This window comes from Mercenaria mercenaria, chromosome 16, assembly GCF_021730395.1.
Source record: "Mercenaria mercenaria strain notata chromosome 16, MADL_Memer_1, whole genome shotgun sequence".
In the NCBI taxonomy this organism is placed as follows: Eukaryota; Metazoa; Mollusca; class Bivalvia; order Venerida; family Veneridae; genus Mercenaria; species Mercenaria mercenaria.
This window is the reverse complement of record NC_069376.1, coordinates 26282613-26305738: the sequence shown is the minus strand read 5'-3', so window position 1 is coordinate 26305738 and position 23126 is coordinate 26282613. Positions and strand designations below refer to the sequence as shown.

The 23126-nt window shown below is 36.2% G+C and overlaps 1 protein-coding gene across 1 annotated transcript in view; it reads right to left on the bottom strand.

Annotated features, from left to right (window-relative positions):
- Positions 1 to 2866: 2866 nt before the first annotated feature.
- The window catches only part of LOC123540441 (uncharacterized), a 34268-nt gene continuing 14008 nt past the window's right edge, over positions 2867 to 23126 (bottom strand). The window contains exons 8-20 of the mRNA XM_053526452.1: positions 22176 to 22387; positions 21063 to 21189; positions 19579 to 19685; positions 18954 to 19146; positions 18633 to 18741; positions 14501 to 14574; positions 13310 to 13479; positions 11517 to 11820; positions 10010 to 10130; positions 8995 to 9120; positions 7856 to 8227; positions 5751 to 5822; positions 2867 to 4331 (exon numbers count right to left, since the gene is read on the bottom strand). Of these exons, the coding sequence (XP_053382427.1) occupies positions 4194 to 4331; positions 5751 to 5822; positions 7856 to 8227; positions 8995 to 9120; positions 10010 to 10130; positions 11517 to 11820; positions 13310 to 13479; positions 14501 to 14574; positions 18633 to 18741; positions 18954 to 19146; positions 19579 to 19685; positions 21063 to 21189; positions 22176 to 22387 (2125 nt within the window). The 3' untranslated portion in view covers positions 2867 to 4193. The remainder of the gene's footprint in view (positions 4332 to 5750; positions 5823 to 7855; positions 8228 to 8994; positions 9121 to 10009; positions 10131 to 11516; positions 11821 to 13309; positions 13480 to 14500; positions 14575 to 18632; positions 18742 to 18953; positions 19147 to 19578; positions 19686 to 21062; positions 21190 to 22175; positions 22388 to 23126) is intronic.

Below are 23126 nucleotides of genomic sequence, written 5' to 3'. Positions count from 1 at the left end.
ATCATTTGACCCAAGTTTGATGAAAATCCTTCAAGGGGTTTAGGAGATATGGAGCTGACACGAAAGTGTTACGGACGGAAGCAGACCATTCCTATAATCCCTCCGCCATGGCGGGGGATTAATAAATGGCTCCACTATTTCATTGGTTAATCATAGCTCTAACAATTTATCCTCTAGCAAGTAACAATAAATGTTTTAGACCATTATATCTGTGTAATTTTATGGCGTAAGCACTGCACATCGTCATAATTTTGACATATGCTGTTTTAGCGACTTTCAACATGAACTTGCAGACAGCCTAAAACAGTGATGATATGTATTCGACATTTACAATAGTTTTAAACCAAGAAAAAACTTTTTGTGATGTTTTCTGAGGTAATTCCTATTATTATCACTTAATCATTATATCTCGAATCATACTTACAGTCAGATATGGAAGGGCATTTTAGTAAAAAATCCATTCATGTAAATGACTTATTCTTGCATATAAATTACATTTATACAATTGGCAAATTAATATTCCACTATTCTAGAAATACGGCTTAGAAAAGTTAAAACTTCAGCATTAACAATTTAAACATAACAAAATATGTAAAATCAATTTTGAATGCAGGAATTTTTGTGACAAAACGTTATGTTTTACACTATCTTTCCATACATGTCATAACAAACGAATTAGAAAATGGGATAAAAGATATTAGAATACTAATTGGCCATTGTATCAATGTAATTTACATGCAAGAATAAGTCATTTACATGAATGGACTTTTTACTTAAATGCCCTTTATAGTCAGATTAGGAATTTCATTTTTTATTCTGAAAGCGAACTCAATCGTATCTACAAGTTTGGATATTGAAAATACAGAATATAGCATAATCTTGCCAATGTTAACGTTCTTCCTTGATGCTTTATTTGCACACAATGATAAATTATTGTTGATAAATAAAATACTAACAAGACTGTCAAAGTAAAACTAAATGCCTGCAATAGCAAATGTTATGTTTTATTTCCTTTCAAATTCTAAATGACCAATTAATGTGTTCTTATCATGTGTTTACTGTTGATAAGTATGTACAAATTTTTAAATCTAATCAAAATCACACGATGATACTTGTGAAAGCTGTCTAATGAAACACCTTCTTGATAAATGTCATAGGGCATGACGGTGTTGTTCAGATTTTAAATGTTTTACTTCTGCTTTAATTAAAATATAAAAAATAATACTAAAACCGTTTGTATAAATTAAACTGAGTAGACCCTTTTAAGATTCAATGTAACAATAACACCCAAGTACACCTTTTCCATCCTATAACCATATACTTTACACATAATTAATTACCGTTATCTCTGCATACCCATGTCCCCGGCCTGAATTTTACTAAATTAATCCTCAATCCAAGTCTTTGTAGTGCAATACTCGAGCGCAGGTGTAAATGCTTTGTTGCAACTGCCTTCTTTATACGAATGTATACATATAGAATTTTACATTATTTTGATGAATAATAAATATTATCTTAGATAGTGACTACTTTGTTTTCAGGATAGTACTTTTACTTCATTAGTTACAGACTTAATTAGTAAGTGTAATACTTTTTTATGACATAGATGAAAATTGTATAAAAATAAGCATTTCTTGTAATATTGTTAGGACATCTGTAAGTGAGCATGTATATTCCAAATTTCAATGTTGTGTTCATGAGTAAATGTTCGTTGCACTTGCCTTCTTGATATTAATGCATACATACAGAATTTTACTTTTTGATGGATAATAAATATTATTTTAGATAATTACTACTTTGTGTCAGTCATTAGTTTGGACTGGGAGAAGCATATCCCAGGTGTGTAACACCCAAGAACCCACGTCCATCATTACAATATAAATTGTTGATAGAAGGGTCAAGCTAGACTTTAGGCAAAACAAAGAAAACCCATCGTCATGTGGTTGATACTTCATTTTTACATCATGTCACAATTCCAGATACTTCTGTTCTGCTTAATGCAGTCATGTATTACTTGTGGTCTTCTGTAACTATGGAGATGCTTGGTTCTGTGAATTAGTACATGCAAGATTTAATTTACTCTCACGTAAGTTAGAATTGTGTACGGGTTATGGTGCCATATAATATAACTGTGATTGAAAGTTTATCATTTATCAAGCAATATTAGGAAGAAGAACTTGATTTTTAAATGTTTTCATAAAAATGATATTATGACTTTTAAAATAGCGATTTTCTAAACTATCCTATTCTTACCTATTCAACCAACGGTCTATTTCATAACCTGTAAACAACAACAAATGCAACAATTCTACCTTTCTATAAATTTTAAGTTTGTATATGTTTGGAACACTATTGATTTTACTAAAAGGTTTAAATCAGTCTGGAATTCATTGCAGTTCTTCTCAAACAGACAAAATAATAACTGATCCAATCTGCATAAATTTTGAATTTATTTTTCTAAGGCTGACCTAATCTTGACCAAGCTGAACGGATTTTCTCACAACATGATTTATCAACCGACTAGTTATCAACTATTGTGTTTTCACACATACTTTTAAGAAGTAATGCTGCTGAAATGCATGAATAAATGTTTTCTTACAAAAAGTAACACTACTGAGTATTCCGTTTCGCATCAAATGGTCTGTGTGCAGTGACAGGCTTTTCGAAACAAGCATAACTATAAAATATCTTGAGTAAGATATGACACCAAGATAATGACACAATAAAGAGATGGTCACCGAGGCAACTATATGACATTCAACCATATAAATTTTACGAATTATGCATCTACTTGTAACACAATGTATTGGACTGACTCTGGCATGTTGCTGGTACTACGTGTATATACATGTAACAAACACAAAACAACAGATACCTGGTATTTAATTTTATACGAGTATTCCCATTCAAAGTTTACATTGTAGTTTAAAAAATCTTACTAAATTGATATCTTAAGATTCAACAATTCACTGGTCTGTCTGACATGCAAAGAGTTCACTATGCAGTTAAACATCGCATTTTTTACAATAATGATAAAATTTACAACCATGAATGTGTGATTTAAATTTCATTTCCTGTGCATCTCACACATACATGTAGTTTCATTTTCAATAACAAGAGCAAGAGCTGTTTGTAAAGCACGTATGCCCTCTATGAAAGTCTGTCCCATTCTCAGTCCCTAGATCACTATAATCTTGCCCTTTGACCTACTAACCCCAAAAACATTAGAGGTCATCTACTGACATCATCGTATGCAGTTTGATAACTGTATGGCAAAACGTTCTTTAGGTAATGAGCGTAAACTGTTTTCAGCTTTGACCTTTCACCTACTGACTACTTAAACATTAGGGGACATCTACTGACCATAAACAATCATCCTAAGAACTTTGACAATTGCAGGCCAAACCCTTCTTTAGCTATTGAAAAGAAAACATTTTCTTTCTTAACAAAATGTGACTTTGACCACAGGCAACCATCTTATGCAGTTTGATAACTAGGCTAAAGCGTCTTTTAGTTATTGAGCAGAAACCGTTCCTGGTCCCATTTACTGTGACCTTCACAACTGACCTACCTGCCTCCAAACACCCTCCCTCCAAGATAAAATAAGCACAGGCAATCATCCTTTGGAGTTTGACCAAGGTGGGACCAAACGTTCACTATTTATTGATCAGAAACCAAATGGTCTACTAACAGATAGTACGGCAGATGGATCAGCAATAACCTCTCTTCTTTGGAAACAAATATACCAGATAATTGAATATTTATTAAATTTTTTAATATAAAATATTTTGTAATTCCAAAATCATATTTTCACTGGTTGTGCGTTTCAAATCGATTAAGTTTGATAAAAACCATTTAAAACATACAAAAGAAATGTAAGTTTTGGTTCCCCACATTAACTGACCTGAACAACACCATTTGACCTCAACATAGAGGTCCACTAATCTCAACAGAGACAGTAAGACCTGAATAATCACATGCTTCACAGGCAGCATTTACAACAGCAGTTACATGAAATGTAACACCTAAGTGTAGGTGTACCCCATACTTAAACATGACTAGTACCCGGATTTTTTACATCACAGAATAAATTACGAAAAATAATTATGGCCGTTTCAAACTTCACTGCTTGCTGATCTCACATATTTTATTATTTAAATACTATCACTATCAAATATGCATGTAATTGGTCCTCAGTATTGTTTCTTGTCTTTAAGATGATTCTGTGTGACTCTTGCCAGTATTTTCTGCACATTTACCAGTCTCACAAGCCCAGTGTTACCTCCATATGCTAGCCAGCAGCACTGTAGATGGTTGGGGTTGAAACTTAACTGAAATATAAAACACGAAGTTATTTCCATCTTCATTCATGAACAGATTGATAACAAATGCACATATGGCACAAATAACATGCGAATTCACTGAATGGAATCCCTGTTAGATGAGTGCCACATGGGTACCGTCAGGCTTACTTAATACAAAATCACATCTAAATTGCACTTGAGCACAACTGCCGTAACTACTCATACTAAAACTGAGTTTTACTTCACCAAAATACAACCTTCTCTCCCACTTTTTCTACTGAAATGTCAAAAATACATCCAAAATGAAATGTACAAAAAGAATTACATGTAGTCTTAATTTAGACATTTGTGCCCAGGGGCAAAATAGTGTTCAATAACCTATCTGCCACATAGACATGGATTGTAATCCCATTTTTGAAATGAAAACACCAGTTTAGGATATGATCCAGACTCTATATAGTTATTGTTACTAATGGTCAGATGGACTGTCGTAAGCATAAATAAGAGTTGTGAGAGAAATGCAGCAGTATATAAGCACATTATACTCTTCTAGACAGAGATATACACATGGATGCACTGACTACTACTGATTTATGATTTCTTCAGTGGTCAGATGGTAACAAGGTCAAAGAAACAAGGATATTGAGTTGAGATCACATTCCTCCAAATAAAATTACTATTTATCAGATTATGGGTGGCTAATTACACTAAAGAACTAAGGAAGTTTCAAGAATTGGAGAGTATTCTTTACCCCCAACTGGTGTGTGTGTGTGTGTGTGTTTGGGTTTATAATGTCTTTTAAAACAATTTTTTTTCAGTCATATAAACGACGGTGTCTACTTGTAGCATTGAGCACAATGCCCAACTTTATAGTGCTGCCTCACTGGAATATCATGCCGTAGACAGGTGGCATTATACCCCACCCAGTCACATTATACTGTCACTGGGCTGACCAGTCCTTTTATTATCCTCTTAATGCTGAGCACCAAGCAAGGAAGCTAACTAGTACCATTTTTACATCTTTGGTATGACGCGGCCGGGGATCGAAGCCACGACCTCCTGCACCCGAAGCGGACGCTATACAACTAGGCTACCAAGACAGTATCTCCAACTGGTGTGGAATTATTAAATTTATGGGCATTATTTTTCATGGTTTTGGACAATAACTACTACATTGTCGGGATATGAATTCAAGAAATAAAACTTTTGAATATAAAATAAATAGGCATATTTACTTGTACATCTGGATATAATTTTGCAGATCTGATCAACCCCGAAACCCCTGAAATATTCCTACACAAAAATCAATAATTTTACATTATTGACCAACTAAAATTACTGGCACTTTTCTGGAGGAGCCACTCATATTTGCTACTAAAGTGTTTATAATCCAGCTTACACGCAAAAAGTGACCAAAAGGGAACTAGATCTTCCTGACCTACTTACTGATTTTATTGCAGCAACTGAAGGCCTGTCATATCTATCCGAATCTTTGTCATGAGGGCAAAATTTGGGAACCTGAAAAATACAACCACTGAAAAGATTAATTCTGATTCTATATTTTAGATACACACCGCAGCTTAAGAAAAATGTCAGTGTTGTAAAATACTGCCAAACTGGTAGTTAGTAGTACCTGTGATCAGAGAGTATGTGACTATAACGGCCACCACTTTTCTCTCAAACTTTATAATCCCTCTACCTAAATATTACCAAATTTATACAATATTGAGTGTACATTTCAGCAAGAGTAAGGAAATATTTTTTCATTATATTTAATAACCCCAACCCCTTTTAAATGTATTATTGAAAGAATCATTTAATCTAATGGGCATGAAAATGTCTTGGCTTTGGCCAAATGGCTATTTTATTGGGATATGTATTCCTGGATGTCAAATTCTGAATTCAACATATTCACAGGGTTCCCACACTTTTTCGGCCATGAAATTTAAGGACTTTTCCAGGACCTTGTTGCGATTTTCAAGGACCTCTGTACGACATATCGTAGTACGTTCCCGTCAATTTTTCTCGATTCAGTGTGAAAATATAAGAACAAGAGGGCCATGATGGCCCAATATTGCTTAAAAATTTCTACTTAATAAATACAGGTTCTGCAAATTTTCTTTTTTCTTTCCTTTTTTTTTATTTTGTTTCCTTACTGTCCTCAAGTTTTGTTTCGCAAGGAAACTATGAATCATTTACTTGTCTAGCATGTTGTGAAGAATTAATCAACTCCTTCATAATAACAACACCTCTGGTGCCACCTACATTATTTATATAATCTTTGATACACTTCTAGCAATTAAATTATTTTCAGTCAAGTTGTTGTTTGATCACTGAATTCAAGCGTGTCACTAATCATGATTTTCACAATTGTTCTCGAAAAATAATCGGAACTTCACGGGGCTTCTTAAAAATCGACACAAAAATGACCGAAAGCCTAAAATTACTGTTTAAAAATTCAAGCACAGCTACCTATATAGGCCCATCAACCACAAAAACATCGGTATTTTCGAAAAAGGAAATTGAAATGACATCCATGTCCGCCATTTTGAATCTATAACCTATGAAATCAGCAAAAATTAGTCCTCCACAAATTTAAATGGTATACTTAAAGAAGTTCTGCACTTTTGGATTGAAATTCTTTCTACAATGTAGAATTTGATTAAACTCTGATTTTTCAAAATTTCAAAATATATTAAGAAATTTCCGCAAATAAAAAAGATAGGGTCGTGTGCTTGATTTTTTGCTAGACTGATTTGAAATATTTGGACCTCATGCAATTTTTCATAATGGGAGTCCATGGGAAAATCGCAACTTTTGTAACATTTTCGCAAATAGAAATTTTTCTAAAATGTAGATTTTAATGAAACTTCTCAGAATGGTAATTAAAAACATATGGCCTATGATATGGTGAAATAAAATGTATAGGTCTGTGTGCTTACTTTTGAAATATTTAGCCTTGATTAAAGTGAACTACCCATTTCAAGCTATATTTAAGACATAATTTTGAATTATTTAACGTGTCACACGTTTTCATATGATATTTTAACTTTTGAAAGATAGTAACAGTGCCATTTTAATAAATTAACTCACATATTGCCATTAATTCATAAACTGATTTTTCATTTCCGTACGCCGAATCTAGGTTTTATTCTATGTTTTCCGGATAAATGACGTTACGCCATCACTTCCGGTTTACCAAACGTAGAACTACCTTAAGAACAAACTTATTCCTCAAGTCTTGGCCCCAGTTGTTTGAAATTCTAACAGGTGAATAAGCTAACAGTCAATTAATTTAGGACTTTATTCAGACATTTAAGATGCCGTAGTAAAACGTATGTATGAGTTAAGGATTTTGAACATTTAAGTCTTCACAGTCAAATTAAAACATTATACTAGGGTAGACTAATATTTTGAAACAAAATTTAACTTTTGGTTAGTTGAACATCCGGTTAAAGTTTCAGACAACTGGGCCCTATTATCTAACTATTTTCTCATGAAAAAAAAAAAAAATCAGAAAATTATGCTGACCAGTTGTCTAATCACTATACCTTAACATGTTCTTTGAAGTGTAGAACTGAATTATTGACTAATGTCTGGTAACTCTGCCTCTGTTTACCGCCTCCTTTCTTCGTATCAGGTGATGTATCCTCAACCCCAGATACTTTTATCTCAGGTCTATCATTAGTTTGGTTTTCACTTGACAGATCTGTCACAAATGATGTTTGGTCACTTGTTTTACATGAACATTGCAAACTTGTTTCTGATTGGTCTTCCTTAAAATTATCATTATGTAAGCTGTTAGCTGATTGGACACAATTACACTTTTTGCACTGTTCTGACTGGTTTAAATTACATAAACTTTCATCTGTTTCCTTTTTCTCTGCACCTGTATCTTCTCTTAATTTTGTTCTAAGCAATATCTGAAAATGAAGATGGATGCATTATTTGGGGGTTGGGTAACAGTGTTCCCGGGAAAATAAAATAGTCAGTTAACGTAATCACTGCTCTTGTATTTTGTGAACGACAAACCTGTCTATATTTGTATGATTTACAGTCTGATGTCACTGTTTACCTGTCTTCATGTATATTTGTATGACTTACCATTTTATATCTGATGTTCACTTTGTTTACCTGTCTATATCTGTATGATTTACAGTCTGATGTTCACTTTGTTTATCTGTCTATATTTGTATGACTTACCATTTTATGTCAGACTCTGATGTTCACTTTGTTTACCTGTCTATATCTGTATGATTTACAGTCTGATGTCACTGTTTACCTGTCTTCATGTATATTTGTATGACTTATCTGATGTTCACTTTGTTTACCTGTCTATATCTGTATGATTTACAGTCTGATGTTCACTTTGTTTACCCATCTATATTTATATGATTTACCATTTTAAAGTCTGATGTTCACTTTGTTTACCTGTCTATATTTGTATGATTTACAGTCTGATGTTCACTTTGTTTACCTGTCTACATTTGTATGACTTACCATTTTATATCTGACGTTCACTTTGTTTACCTGTCTATATTTGCATGATTTACCATTTTACAGTCTGATGTTCCACTTTATTTTTACCTGTCTATATTTGTATGATTTACAATCAGATGTTCACTTTGTTTGCCTGTCTATATTTGTATGATTTACCATTTTACAGTCTGATGTTCCACTTTATTTTTACCTGTCTATATTTGTATGATTTACAGTCTGGTGACATCTTCAGAAAGTCCCTCAAAGGTAAACCAAATATACAACCTCTGTTATCACATGTTACAACAAAGCCGACCCAATCAGAGCACTGTATGTCCTGAAAATGTTACAAATACATCATTTAATATGTAGCAACATTTATCGCATAGTATAACATAACCTACACAATCAGAGTATTTACTATCGTTTTGATTACATAACTGAAGAACACCAATCGCTCTAGGTCAGAGGAGCATGTGCAAAATCCTCAATTTATCCTGAAATTTGAGCAGTCAAAACATATGAAATAGACAGAAAACAGCCGAAAGCCGCACAAAGTGCTTGACTGCGCACGGGTGTTAAAGCCATTGATGCTCAAGGGACTAGTTTTGTATCTTCAAAGTAACAAAATAGCATTGAAAATTCATATGGATATTGGATTTCGGTAAGTACGCTTACAATTAACTTTTCTCTTTTTCTACCTGTAATGAATATTATGTAATTCCTATGATTAAACTATTAATAATCTCACCTAAACTGTTCACCATCAGTTACTAATCTACAACTCTAATAGTACAAATAGACTATTTCTATGCTTTATATTTCCATGTATTAGACCTGTAAAAGCAATTACTAATTTTTGTTTGGTAGCATATTCTTGTGCGGCATTTTAACATCCTTCTGATGATAATGTAGTTACTTGCAGAGATCAGGCTTGTACTAGTCAGAAATAGGTATGCTGGTTAGGTTAACAGGTACTCTGGTTAGGTTAACTGCGAGATATACTGTTGAAAAACAGTGTTAAACCGAAAACAAACAAATATTTTCCCAGATGACCCTTTAGGCCTTTTATCAGGCAAGTGTGGGCATCTATATAGAAATACCAAACTTTCCACTTTACATTCCAAACTCAGAGTTTTGAACACACAGAAATGTGGGCCATGTGATATTAAGTAAGAAACAAACACTTGAGCCAAGGAGACGCAAATGTTTCCAAAATTATATACCCATATACATGCAGGCTGAGATGATAAATAGTATGCTCCTCTCTCATTTTTTCTATACAATGGTTGTCCAACATACTGTAGATGACCACTTTCAATATATCTTCCCTTGTTTGATAAAACACTGAAATGACACCACATATACTGTACATGTTATCCAATTTATTAAGGTAACAAGTAACAAGAGCTGTCTCCATAGGATGACAAATGCCCCCGATGGCACTTTGAATGAGTAGTTATGGCCAATGTTAGAGTTTAGGACCTTTGACCTACGGAGCTGGGTCTTGCGCGCGACACGTCGTCTTACTGTGCCACACATTCATGCGTAGTTATTTTAAAATCCATGCATGAATGACAAAGATATGGACCGGACACGCCCATCAATGCACTATCATGAAAAATGACCTTTAACGTCTAAGTGTGACCTTGACCTTTGAGCTACGGACCTGGGTCTTGCGCGGGACACGTCGTCTTACTGTGGTACACATTCATGCCAAGTTATTTGAAAATCCATCCATGGTTGACAAAGATATGGACCGGACACGCCCATCAATGCACTATCCTTTAATGTCTAAGTGTGACCTTGACCTTTGAGCTACGGACCTGGGTCTTGCGCGCGACACGTCGTCTTACTGTGGTACACATTCATGCCAAGTTATTTGAAAATCCATCCATCGATGACAAAGATATGGACCGGACACGCCCATCAATGCACTATCCTTTAATGTCTAAGTGTGACCTTGACCTTTGAGCTACGGACCTGGGTCTTGCGTGCGACACGTCGTCTTACTGTGGTACACATTCATGCCAAGTTATTTGAAAATCCATCCATCGATGACAAAGATATGAACCGGACACGCCCATCAATGCACTCTCCTTTAATGTCTAAGTGTGACCTTGACCTTTGAGCTACGGACCTGGGTCTTGCGCGCGACACGTCGTCTTACTGTGGTACACATTCATGCCAAGTTATTTGAAAATCCATCCATCGATGACAAAGATATGGACCGGACACGAAAATTGCGGACAGACTGACAGACTGACAGACCGACAGACCAACAGACTGACAGACGGTTCAAAAACTATATGCCTCCCTTCGGGGGCATAAAAATACTCATGGTCTAAAGGGCAAAGAGGTTTCTGTTTACAGGTGATCACAGACTCATTTAAGGAGGCACTGCATAAGTGGATTATACTTGCATATCAAAATCCTATTCCAGATGTTTCAAGCGCGGAAATAGCAAACTGCAAAAAAAAGTCATGTTTATTCATCTTCATTTCCACTACTGGACTTGTAGTGGTGAACATAGAAATTTACGCTGGCTGATATTAAAACATCCGCAGAATTCACTCTCATTTCTTTGTCATGAATTTTTCCACTTATACAGAATAGCAAAACAGAGAAGCTTGCCATGAAACTTGAACCTGAAAGCAACAGCTACATCAAAGGGAGTACAATAGCCCTACTTGTTGTTTGAATGATTAGTTTAAAAAAAAAGAAGAAACTTACGTATAATTTTCATCAGAGGCAATAAACATCCCATGCTGCCAGAGGGAGGAGCTCATACTGGTGGTCATGTATGATCCACCATCACAATGCAGTGGAGAACCAAGGTTGTTTAAATCCCAGAAAGTTGTTTCAAAATCATCCGATGAGGTCAAAATAACAGTATCCAGTGTAGAACAGAACTGAGCTGCTCGGACAAGATTTCCATGTGGCTGGATATTCATGTATGGTAGAAGCGTCACTTCATTTTCTGTTGTTAGACGTTGGAATGGAGATTTTGATAACAGATTGAACAGTCTCACAGCACCTGAAAATTTGAATTGTGTGTACAATGTTTGGAAATGCTGATTTTGATAATGAATGACAAATTTAGCAGTTCTACTGATTCTAGAGAATCAAATCATGTGACAGAGATTCTGATTATGGAATAAACAGTTCAGATGTTCTTCACATTACATTACATTATATTTATATTTTATTAGATATGAATTACTCTACTATAAGTAAGTACAATTACAAGTTTTTCAATTAGTTATTTCAAAACATATCTACAAACAAGAGCTATCACTATTGGTGACAAATGCCCAAGAATGCTACAGTTGTCTGCGCAAAAAAATCACATCAGTTCATGACCTTGATCAGGGTCGTAAGCGTGACACACCTTCTCAATATGATTGACATTTGTGTCAAATTATTTTCAAATCCTTTGATAAATGGCAGTGTAATGGACCAGACAAGACCACCTTTGACTTCTAAGTGTGACCTTGACCTTGGAGCTAGGGTCTGGGTCTTGCGCAAGTCACATGGTCTCATTATGATAAATATTTGTGCTAAGTTATTTCAAATTAAGAGTTATGGATTTGACATGAAACAGACATTGTTAACATTTGACCTCTTAGTGTGACCTTGATCTTTGAGTCAGGGGTTTTGGTCTTGCACATGACAAGTCGTCTCACTATGGTGAACATTTATGCCAAGTTGTTTCAAAATCCCTTTATGGAGCTATAGCCCAGACAAGAATTTACACTGACGCACAGTGCAATTTAAATATGCCCACTTTTGAATATAGACATTAGGCATAAACCTTACATGGAAGGTTAATACAACCCAACCTGAGTTTCAAGACCTACCATGGTGAGAGATAAAATGAGCCACACAATAAGAAAACCAACATAGTGCATTTGTGACCAGCATGGATTCAGACTAGCCTGTTCATCCATGCAGTCTGGTCAGGATCAATGCTGTTATCTTTCAAAGCCTATTGCAATTAGAGAAACCATTAGCGAACAGCATCCATGCAGGCTGGTCTAGATCAATGCTGGTTGCAAATGCACTATATTGGTTTTCTCATGGTGCAGCTCAAATATTATAAACCACTGACATTATTCAACAAGCCACAGAGGCCCAATGCATTTTCATTAAGCGGTAATTTAGCCCACTCCACCTATATCAAAATCATAAACATAACAGTTGTTAAAGTTTTGGTAAACATTGTACCGCAAATGTAACAAATGAGCTGCACCATGAGAAAACCAACATAGTGGCTTTGTGACCAGCATGGATCCTGACCAGCCTGCGCGGATGCGCAGGCTGGTCAGAATCCATGCTGTTCGCTATTGGCTTCTCTCATTGCAATAGGCTTTGAAAGCGAACAGCATGGATCCTGACCAGACTGCGTGGATGCGCAGGCTGGTCTGGATCCATGCTGGTCGCAAAGCCACTATGTTGGTTTTCTCATGGCACGGCTCAAATGTATTCTCTTTTGAAAATAACTATGATAGCATTAACAATGTTACCTGTAGAGTATCCTGTAATGACCTTTGAATGACCTTGAGATTTGATCCAGTCTACAGAGGAGCATGTGGAGTTATCTTGCTGGTATCTACTGTTCGGTATCAGTGTTATGACAGGCTTGGCTCTGTATGTTGGTGCTGCACCATCTGTTGTTACTGGTAAAAGTGGAACACTGCAGAAAAAAAGTTAACAGTATGCTAAAAGGTAAAGGTAAGTTTTATTTACTGTCGCTTGGTGAAACAATTAACATGAGCTCTATAGAGCTTTTCTGCGACCCTAAACGCTATAAAATCAGAAATTTTCTAAAGGAATTTATTTTCCTAACATTCCCTTTCTGTCTCCACAAAAAAAAATCAAAATGCTTTAATTATTGTCAATATGTTTAAAAGTTGCAAAAGTAGTGAAAGTTCCATCATTCTAACAAATGCTGATTTCAAGTATTTAATATCTTAGCATAGTGGCAAAATTTCAATTTTATAGTTTCACAAGTTTCTTGTTATCTCTTAAATTTAGTATGCATTTGTACTGCACTTACAATCACTTTTTGAAAGTAACTAACTCTGACATCTCGGATAATTATGAAGGACTATTTTTTATGGCTTTTGTGGTTAAGCCATTAAAAGTCCTTATCATTTCACAGTCAACATTGAAATCCATGAATTCACTTCCTTTCAAAGTAGCCATTCTGACAAAACCCAAGAAATTTCTTGCCTATGAAATTAGATTATTTCACAGTATAAATAGCATTCAGATAACGTAACCAGTTTTCGTAAGGATTCTTACTCAGGACAAAGCTGCCCTAAAAAGTAAAACACAACTTCCCCACATAAACATCTTTGTCTGTTTGTTTGTTTTGGGTTTAACGCCGTTTTTCAACAGTATTTCAGTCATGTAAGGCGGGCAGTTAACCTAACCAGTGTTCCTGGATTCTGTACCAGTACAAACCTGTTCTCCGCAAGTAACTGCCAATTCCCACATGAATCGAGGTGGAGGATTTAATGATTTCAGACCCCAATGTCGTTTATCAAATAGTCACGGAGACTATACGCCCGCCCGAGGATCGAACTCACGACCCCGCGATCCGTAGACCGACGCTTTACCTACTGAGCTAAGTGGGCAGGCCACATAAACATCTAGATGAAATACTCTCGATTTTGTACTTTGGAAGATAATCATATGCTTATTACATGTACCTAAATATCCTACAAGTACCATCTGTAAATGCCACTGCAAGCAAACCTAGTCTTGTATGTGAAACAGTGTCTGCCTGAAAAGATAAACTTCTCTATCAATGATATAGTACAGATTTTTATCCATACTCCATTATCCAAGGCTCTAGAAGCAAACCGGAAGGAAGGGCGCACAGTGGTATGCTAAAAGGTTTAAGCGAGCCAAATGCAAACAAAAATGGTGGAAAGTAAATGTGCTAAAGCTATTTTTGAAAAGTAAATGGGTTTCCTACTGTTTACCACTGTACATCCTCCAATCTGATTAATCTTTATAAAGTCCAAGATATTTCAGTTTTACACTGAAACATATATCCTCTATGTAAAATTTAGACTTAGAACGTTGATGAATACCGGCACTAAACTGGTGTCAAATAAGGAGATACAGACATGACTTGCTGGTTGTTTTTTTTTATTTATAGTCGCACCGACACACGATAGGTCATATGGCGACTTTCCAGCTTTAATGGTGGAGGAAGACCCCAGGTGTCCCCCTCTGTGTATTATTTTGATCATGAGCGGACACACTGTCACACCGACACAATTATAGGTCATATTGCGACTTTCCAGCTCCAGATGCCCCTCCGTGCATTATTCCATCACGAGCGGGCACCTGGGTAGAACCATCGACCTTCCGTAAGCCAGCTGGATGGCTTCCTCACATGAAGAATTCAATGCCCCGAATGAGGCTCGAACCCACATCGATGAGGGGCAAGTGATTTGAAGTCAGCGACATTAACCACTCGGCCACAGAGGTTTTTAAAGCCTTTACCAGACTTGGAAGCTGATCACTGTTCTCTTTTCAAAAGTATTTGAGTTATTCATAGTAACACAATATGAATTCAATTAAGCTGCTTTAACATATAAAAAAATCACATAATTCCTTTCTAGCACTGAATAGTATACTTGAACTGTTTAAACTGCAATTCCATCGATAGACTTGCCTCTGCTGGAATTTTTCCAAGTACATGACTATGAGTATCATTTCTCTAGTTCTTGACCATAGATTGACCAAATGTTACTAATTACAAATCATGTTAAATCAACAAGAGCTGTCCGTAAGACAGCGCGCTCCACTATTCGGGGATTTGACAGTAAAATAAATATATGTCTGAATAAGAGACCTCTACTTTAAAAGGAAGATACACCAAGGGGCATAATTCCATCAAATACACAAACAAGTTATTAGGATTGTTACAACACATGCAGCTGATGATGATAAAGATATATTTTGAGTTTCAAGTCATTATCTTATATAGTACTAAATTTATGTCCAGAAAATGAAGTTTGTAAAATATTTAATTTTAAAAAGGGGCATAATTTGGTCAAAATACAATCAGAGTTAGGGGGTTTGTTACCACCATGAAGATGATGATGATAAAGAACATTTTTAAGTTTCAACTCTTTTCTTACCGTATTTGCATTAAAGAGTATCCAGAAGAGCGAAGATTGCAAAAAAGTTTAAGTAGAAAGGGGCATAATTCTGTCAAAAACACAATTAGAGTTATGGGGTATGTAGCCAAAACATGCAGATTATAAACAAATACTTTTAATTTCAAGTCACAAATCTTTTTAAAGTTACCAAAGATATGTCTATAAACGAAGCTTTCGAAAAAAAAACATGAAAATAATTCTAAGTATAACTCCTGGTGCCCTTTGACCTTGAATTAATGGGCCCCGCCCCTTACACATACTTTGTTTCTATGCTGGACAATGTTTATGTGAACTTACAGTATGATATAAGCAAAAGTAACAAAGATATGACAGAAAAACAAAGGTTGCCGAAAAACTTTAACCTTAAAAATAACCCAAGTATAAAACCTTTGGGGACCTTGACTTGGATATAAAGGGCTTACCCCTACACATATATTGTTTTTATACTGGACAATGTTTTTGTGAAGTTACAGTAAGATATAAGCAATAGTAACAAAGATATGACAGAAAAACAAAGGTTGCCCAAAAACTTCAACCATAAAAATAATCTAAGTATAACATCTTGGTGACCTTGACCTTGGGTGTAATGAGCTCAGCCCCTACACACATATTGTTTGTATACTGGACAATGTTTATGTAAAGTTACAGTAAGATATAAGCAATAGTAACAAAGATACAACAGAAAAACAAAGGTTGCCGAAAAACTTCAAGCAAGAAGGGTCACACCAACGCCATGGCGAGTAGTATAGCCCCCCTATTCTCTGAATAGTGGAGCTAAAAATGAAATGGCTTATATTTTAACACACTTTAATGCCCCCGGTGGCATCCTTGTCGATACAAAGCAGCTCAAGTCCAAAACGAGGTCAAGTTCAAGGTCAAGGTCAAACCGAGGTCAGGTGATGTCTGAAGATGAGGAATGGTCACAGGATACATCTGCATTAGTATCAAGTCATTCTAGTTAGGAGTATTCATGATAGACGAAACGTGTCCAATTTGGTTAACCTCGTACGGATGAACAGACGAACGGACGGACAGGACAATCGCTATATGCCTCCCGCATCAGTAGATGCTGGGGGCATAAAAATGCCAACATAAAATTCTCATGAAGCAGCAGAGATGTAGTTGTGAAGTGGTAAAAGTTGTGTAGCAGTAGATAGGCAGCTGTGAAGCAGCAGAATGGCAGTTGTGAAGTGGTTGAGAGGCAGTTGTGTAGTGATAGAGGCAGATGTGAAATGGTGGAGAGGCATCTGTGAAGTGGTAGAGGCAGATGTGAAATGGTAGAGCAACAGTTGTGAAGTAGAAGAAGCAGTTATGAAGTGGTAAAGGCAATTGTGAAATGATAGAAAGACAGTTGTGAAGTAGTGAAGGCAGATGTGAAGCAGTACTGGCAGCTGTTATTTGACAGAGAGCCAGCTGTGCAGCAGTACAGGCACTTGGGAATTGATAGAAAGGAAGCTGTAAAGCAGTAGGGAGGCTGCTGTAAAGTAGTTGAGTCAGTTGTGTGGAACAGAGGCACTTGTGAAGTGGTAGTGAGGCAGTTGTTAAGCAACAGAGGCGGCTGTAAAGCTGTCAAGGCACTTGTGAAGTGGTAGAGGCAGTTGAGAAGCTGAAGAAAGGCAATCATGAAGCAATAGGGAAGCAGTTATGTATAGGTAGAGAGACAGCTGGGAAGCAGTAGAGGCATTTGTTTAGTGGCAGAGAGGCAGTTATGAAGAAGTTGCAAAGCAGTCAAGAGGCCGTTGTAGCGTGGTGGAAAAGCAGCCCTGAAGTGGAAGAGAGGCAGTTATGGAAAGGTAGAGAAGTAGTTGCAAAGTAGTAGAGAGACAATAATTGTAATGTGGTAAAGAGGCAGTTGTAAAGTGGTAGAGAAGCAGCTGTGAAGTGGTAGTTAGGCACATGTTAAGTGTTTGAGAGGCAGTTGTGAAGCAGTAGAGAGGAAGTTGTGAAGTAGTAGAGAGGAAGCTTTGAAGTGGTAGAGAGGAAGGCGTGAAGCAGTAGAGGTATTTGTGGAGTGGTAGAGAGTAACAGTCCAGCCAGACAGGGACTGATCATAGCCTCCACAATCCCTTACTTTAGTCCAATAACTGGTCATAAATGCAGGAAAGGAAACAGCCACTAACCACGCTCACTGCATTAACTTAACATGAACTTAGGCTGGCTGGTGGTCTAATGGTAACACGCTCGACTGTCAATCCAGAGGCCGGGGGTTCGAATCCCGGTCCAGGCACTGGAAATATCTGAGGTGCTCTTGAATCATGTCTCCCACCTAACTAGAGGCCTGTACCGGTTCTTCCCAGGAAAGACGGCTTCGTGTGTATCGGTGCTATACACCGGGCATTTTAAAGAACCAGACTGTCTATTCGCAAAGAACTAGGCTAAGTTAGCCGGACATGTCTGTATCTAAAATGTTCTCTCTGTCTGTTCTGGGAGCTTTATTTCACTCTGACCCTCTGGTCAGATTGCTCTGTGTCTGTTATAGTAGAGGATGAATTTCACGCCCTGTGTGGCTGGGTTTGCTATATGCAAAGCGCCTTTAAACTTGTTTATCATGAAAAGGGCACTATATAAATCTGGTATAACAATAATAAAAACTTCATTATAACAACAGATAAAATAACTAAATATTATCTGCAAGAAAAGTGTGCAGTCAACAACATCAACTAACCTGATTATCATTAGTTTTGTAACACCCTGATGGACACCACACCATTTGAGTCACAAGTCCATAGTCATGCACCATATTGTAACATAACTTTGGTACAGCTTTTGTTTCCCTGAAAATATTACATGTAATCATCTATATCTTTTTATCGTTTCTTTTTGCTGATTTCTGAATTCCACTCAAGTCAAATAAATGATTTTTTTTTTAATTATGGGGATATAGTGGCATCAATGTCCATACCATCAAGGTATCAATATTGTAATTAACGACAACAATCCTACCAGGTATCTCTCACAAAGTGTGCAAAATACTGATAAAACTTACAGCTTGTTTGAGGTTATTCCTGTATTCCAGATTTGTATAAGTCCATGACCTGCCCGCTGTTCATTTGTCAGAAAAGCCTGAGAACGGTCAGTTTTCCCAGTGACAGCCAAAAACTGGTCATCTGAGCAGTGGAAAGTCACTGGACACCAGGCCATCTTCCACACAGTCAAACCAGTGTAAAATAAAGGGTTGCCTGCAACATAAGAAAGAAATAAACTGCAATACAAAAAAAAAAAAACACGGCCAGTAAAATACATGACTGTATCTAAGCAAATTTGGCCAAAAATAAAAACAAACACAAAAAAAACCCAAACAGTTTTCTAAATACTGCCTAATTTAAACCAGTTAGATATCAACATAGGTACTTATAGTGAATATTAGAGTCTTCATCCAAATTTAAAATAATACATTGAAAAGTAATGAAGATTTTTATCAAAAAATGTAAACAAACATTTTGCTACTTTTCCCAGGTCCACATTGTTTTTAGGGACACCCTGTAGTTAGATCTTGTCCCTACCAAATATGAACAAAATGACTGCTTCAAATGCATTGAGTCAAACCCTACTAAAAAATTCACAACCATGTGAAGTGAGACCTTGAGAAATATCCTATCTTTAGTATTTACCATCTGCTGTTGTAGACTGTAACATTTCTAATGTAGCTGGACTCTCGTTCTTATGAAAACAAAATCTAATACTGGTATCCCTTCTCGGGAGGTATGGTTCACTTTCTCTGAAATTACAAAACTAAATACAAACTGCAATCTACAAGATTACATGCTGAATTAAGTACACTTAATTCACAAAGCAATTAATGGGAAAAACAGTTCTGTATTTGAAACAATCATACATACTGCAATGTAACATTAACTGCATCAATTCTTTATTCCCATGTATTAAATATTAGATATAAATTGGTAAACTGCTGCTATATATGGAAGAATATAAATGATTTAATTCCAAAAATGCAAAACTTTATAAGAGAATTTTCAAATCTCTAATTCATTTAGACGTCCAAATATTTCTGAATAAATTTGAATTTCATCAGGATAGATTAAAATTAAATGCAATTAAACAATGGGGAAAGAGTTGTTGTCCCCATGGAAGTAATTCTTTCTTCTACATTTGAGCCATGCCATGAGAAAACCAACATAGTGGATTGCAACCAGCATGGATCCAGACCAGCCTGCGCATCCGCGCAGACTGGTCAAGATCCATACTGTTCGCTAACAGTTTCTCTAATTGCAATAGGATCTGAAAGCAAAGAGCATGGATCCTGACCAGACTGCGCGGATGCGCAGGCTGGTCTGGATCCATGCTGGTTGCAAACCCACTATTTTGGTTTTCTCATGGCACGGCTCATTTAGCTTTTGATGCTATTCACTATTACTGCTTTGATGTTTGTTTTCAGTCCTGTTTCCATGTAAACCAATAATTGTACTTACTGCTGAGAAACTTGTTTTCAGTCTGTTTCCATGGTAATCAATAATACTTCATATTGGGGCAGTTGTTTTCATCCTGTTTCAATGGTAACAAATCATACTTACTGCTTTGACAGTTGTTTTAAGTCTGTTTCCATGGTAACCAATCATACTTACTGCTTTGACAGTTGTTTTAAGTCTGTTTCTAAGGTAACCAATCATACTTACTGCTGTGTCAGTTGTTACCAGTCCTGTTTCCATGTTAACCAATCATACGTACTGCTTTGACAGTTGTTTTAAGTCTGTTTCTGAGGTAACCAATCATAGTTACTGCTTTGACTGTTGTTTTAAGTCTGTTTCCATGTTAACCAATCATACGTACTGCTGTGACAGTTGTTTTAAGTCTGTTTTCATGGTAACCAATCATACTGACTGCTGTGTCAGTTGTTACCAGTCCTGTTTCCATGTTAACCAATCATACGTACTGCTTTGACAGTTGTTTTAAGTCTGTTTCTGAGGTAACCAATCATAGTTACTGCTTTGACTGTTGTTTTAAGTCTGTTTCCATGTTAACCAATCATACGTACTGCTGTGACAGTTGTTTTAAGTCTGTTTTCATGGTAACCAATCATACTTACTGCTTTGACTGTTGTTTTACGTCTGTTTCTATGGTAACCAATCATACTTACTGCTGTGACAGTTGTTTCCAGTCCTGTTTCCTAGGTAACCAATCCAAAAACAATTCCTGTGACCATTTACCTCTGACAAACTCCTCCATTAATGGATAAGGATTGAAGCTAATAGCCCTTTGCCAGGCTTAAATAATAAAACAGCTTATTGATAATAACACACTGTATCAATGGTGTTGATCAAAAACCTCATAACTGTAGCTTGGTGTGAGATACATTGTATTTTTTTCTCTAATAAATGTAAATTTTTTTGTTTTTGTTTTTGGTTTAACGCTGTTTTTCAACAGTATTTCAGCCATGTAACGGCGGGCAGTTAACCTAACCAGTGTTCCTGGATTCTGCACCAGTACAAACCTGTTCTCTAATAAATGTAAAATTTCCAACCTATTTCTGTCAAGTCATTGTCTTCAGAAGCCAATAGCATTATTTCAATGCAACTGTGTGAAATAGGTGAAAACCCTTATATCTGTTTTACTTGTGGGATTGTTTGCTCTTACAGACTGTTGTAATTATGCGAATTTATGGTGTTTAGACTCCATGTTTGTGGTTAAAGGTTTAAAGCAACTTGAAAAGCCAAAGCACCGTGGTCAGCCATAATGTTTTATCAAATGAAATACCATTAATACTTTAACCCTTACCCTGCTAAATTTGTGTAATGAACTTGTCCATCTTTTAACTTGGGCAGTCCCATTAACCATTAAAAGGGGTGATTACTAAAATGATACTGACTGAATGGCAAAAAGGGCAGACCAAAATCACTTGCCATCAGCAGGCTAAGGGTTAAGTTAAAGTTCAGTTGGAACTTTTTCTTCCCCCAACTGATACTTCTTAAAGTACCTTGTTTGTCTTGAGTAACCCTGTCTTTAACATACATAATCCAGCATTAGCAGTATACAATCTCAGCTAATTAAACTTTATGATATACCATAGTTCATTTAAATTGACATTATCAGATGATTTAAGTTACTTTAACTTTACTGCAGGATTCTGTAACCATATGATTTCATTCAATTTTACCATAGTTCATTTAATTTAACATTATCAGGTGATTTAAGTTAATTCAACTTGCCCAGCTGATTCCATTTATTTTAACTAAAATGTTGATGCACTTACATGATGACCCGCTTTCATCATCAATGTCCTCTTCATCATCTTCCTCTGGTGTTTCAAACTCCTCTTCTTCATTTATATCATCATCATCTTCATCATCATCATCTTCTTCATCATCATCCTCAGCTATAACAACATCTGGATCATCATCAGAGAAGTCACTATAGGCAGATGGATCCATTTCTTTTGAAATATTCTGTACCATTGACATTGCCCTGCAAACATTTGAAGAGGTCACAAAATTAAACTATGCTTGCTACGCCCTTGTGCCCCCTCTGTGCATTATTTCATCACGAGCAGGCACCTAGGTAGAACCAATGACCTTCGGTAAGCTAGCATGAGTGATCCAATCATTCTCACCCTGTGACTATCTAAATTTAATTTGGCAATTAACTTTAGGAACATTAGATGTGACACACCAGCTGCCGAACTACTGGAGTTCAAACACTTCATTCCGTCCAAGACTGTTACAATAACAATTTACATTTCAAATGAGAAAGCATTGTGTAACTAAGTTACAAAGCATATTCATTAACTAGAAATCTAAGAACTTGCAGATTATTTGCATAATGAATGAAAAGATACTAAACTAGATGAGTGAGTTCATAGGATACTGGAGTGATCCCCAACCCCTTCCTGTCACTGTACATGGTTTCATGACTATAGGTGATTTTTTTTTTTTTGTTGGATTTAACGTCGCACCGACACATGATAGGCCATATGGCGACTTTCCAGCTTTAATGGTGGAGGAAGACCCCAGGTGCCCCTCCATGCATTATTTCTAGGTGATATACTAAGATAACTGTACATTAACTTTTAAGCACTTTATGCATACCTTTTTTTAAGTAAAGGACCAGAACTCTGGTCTGGCTGAGTGCAAGAAAAACTGGTGCATAACGCATGTCACATAAAGATTTTTTAATGTTTTATGACTCACATATTCATAATAATGCC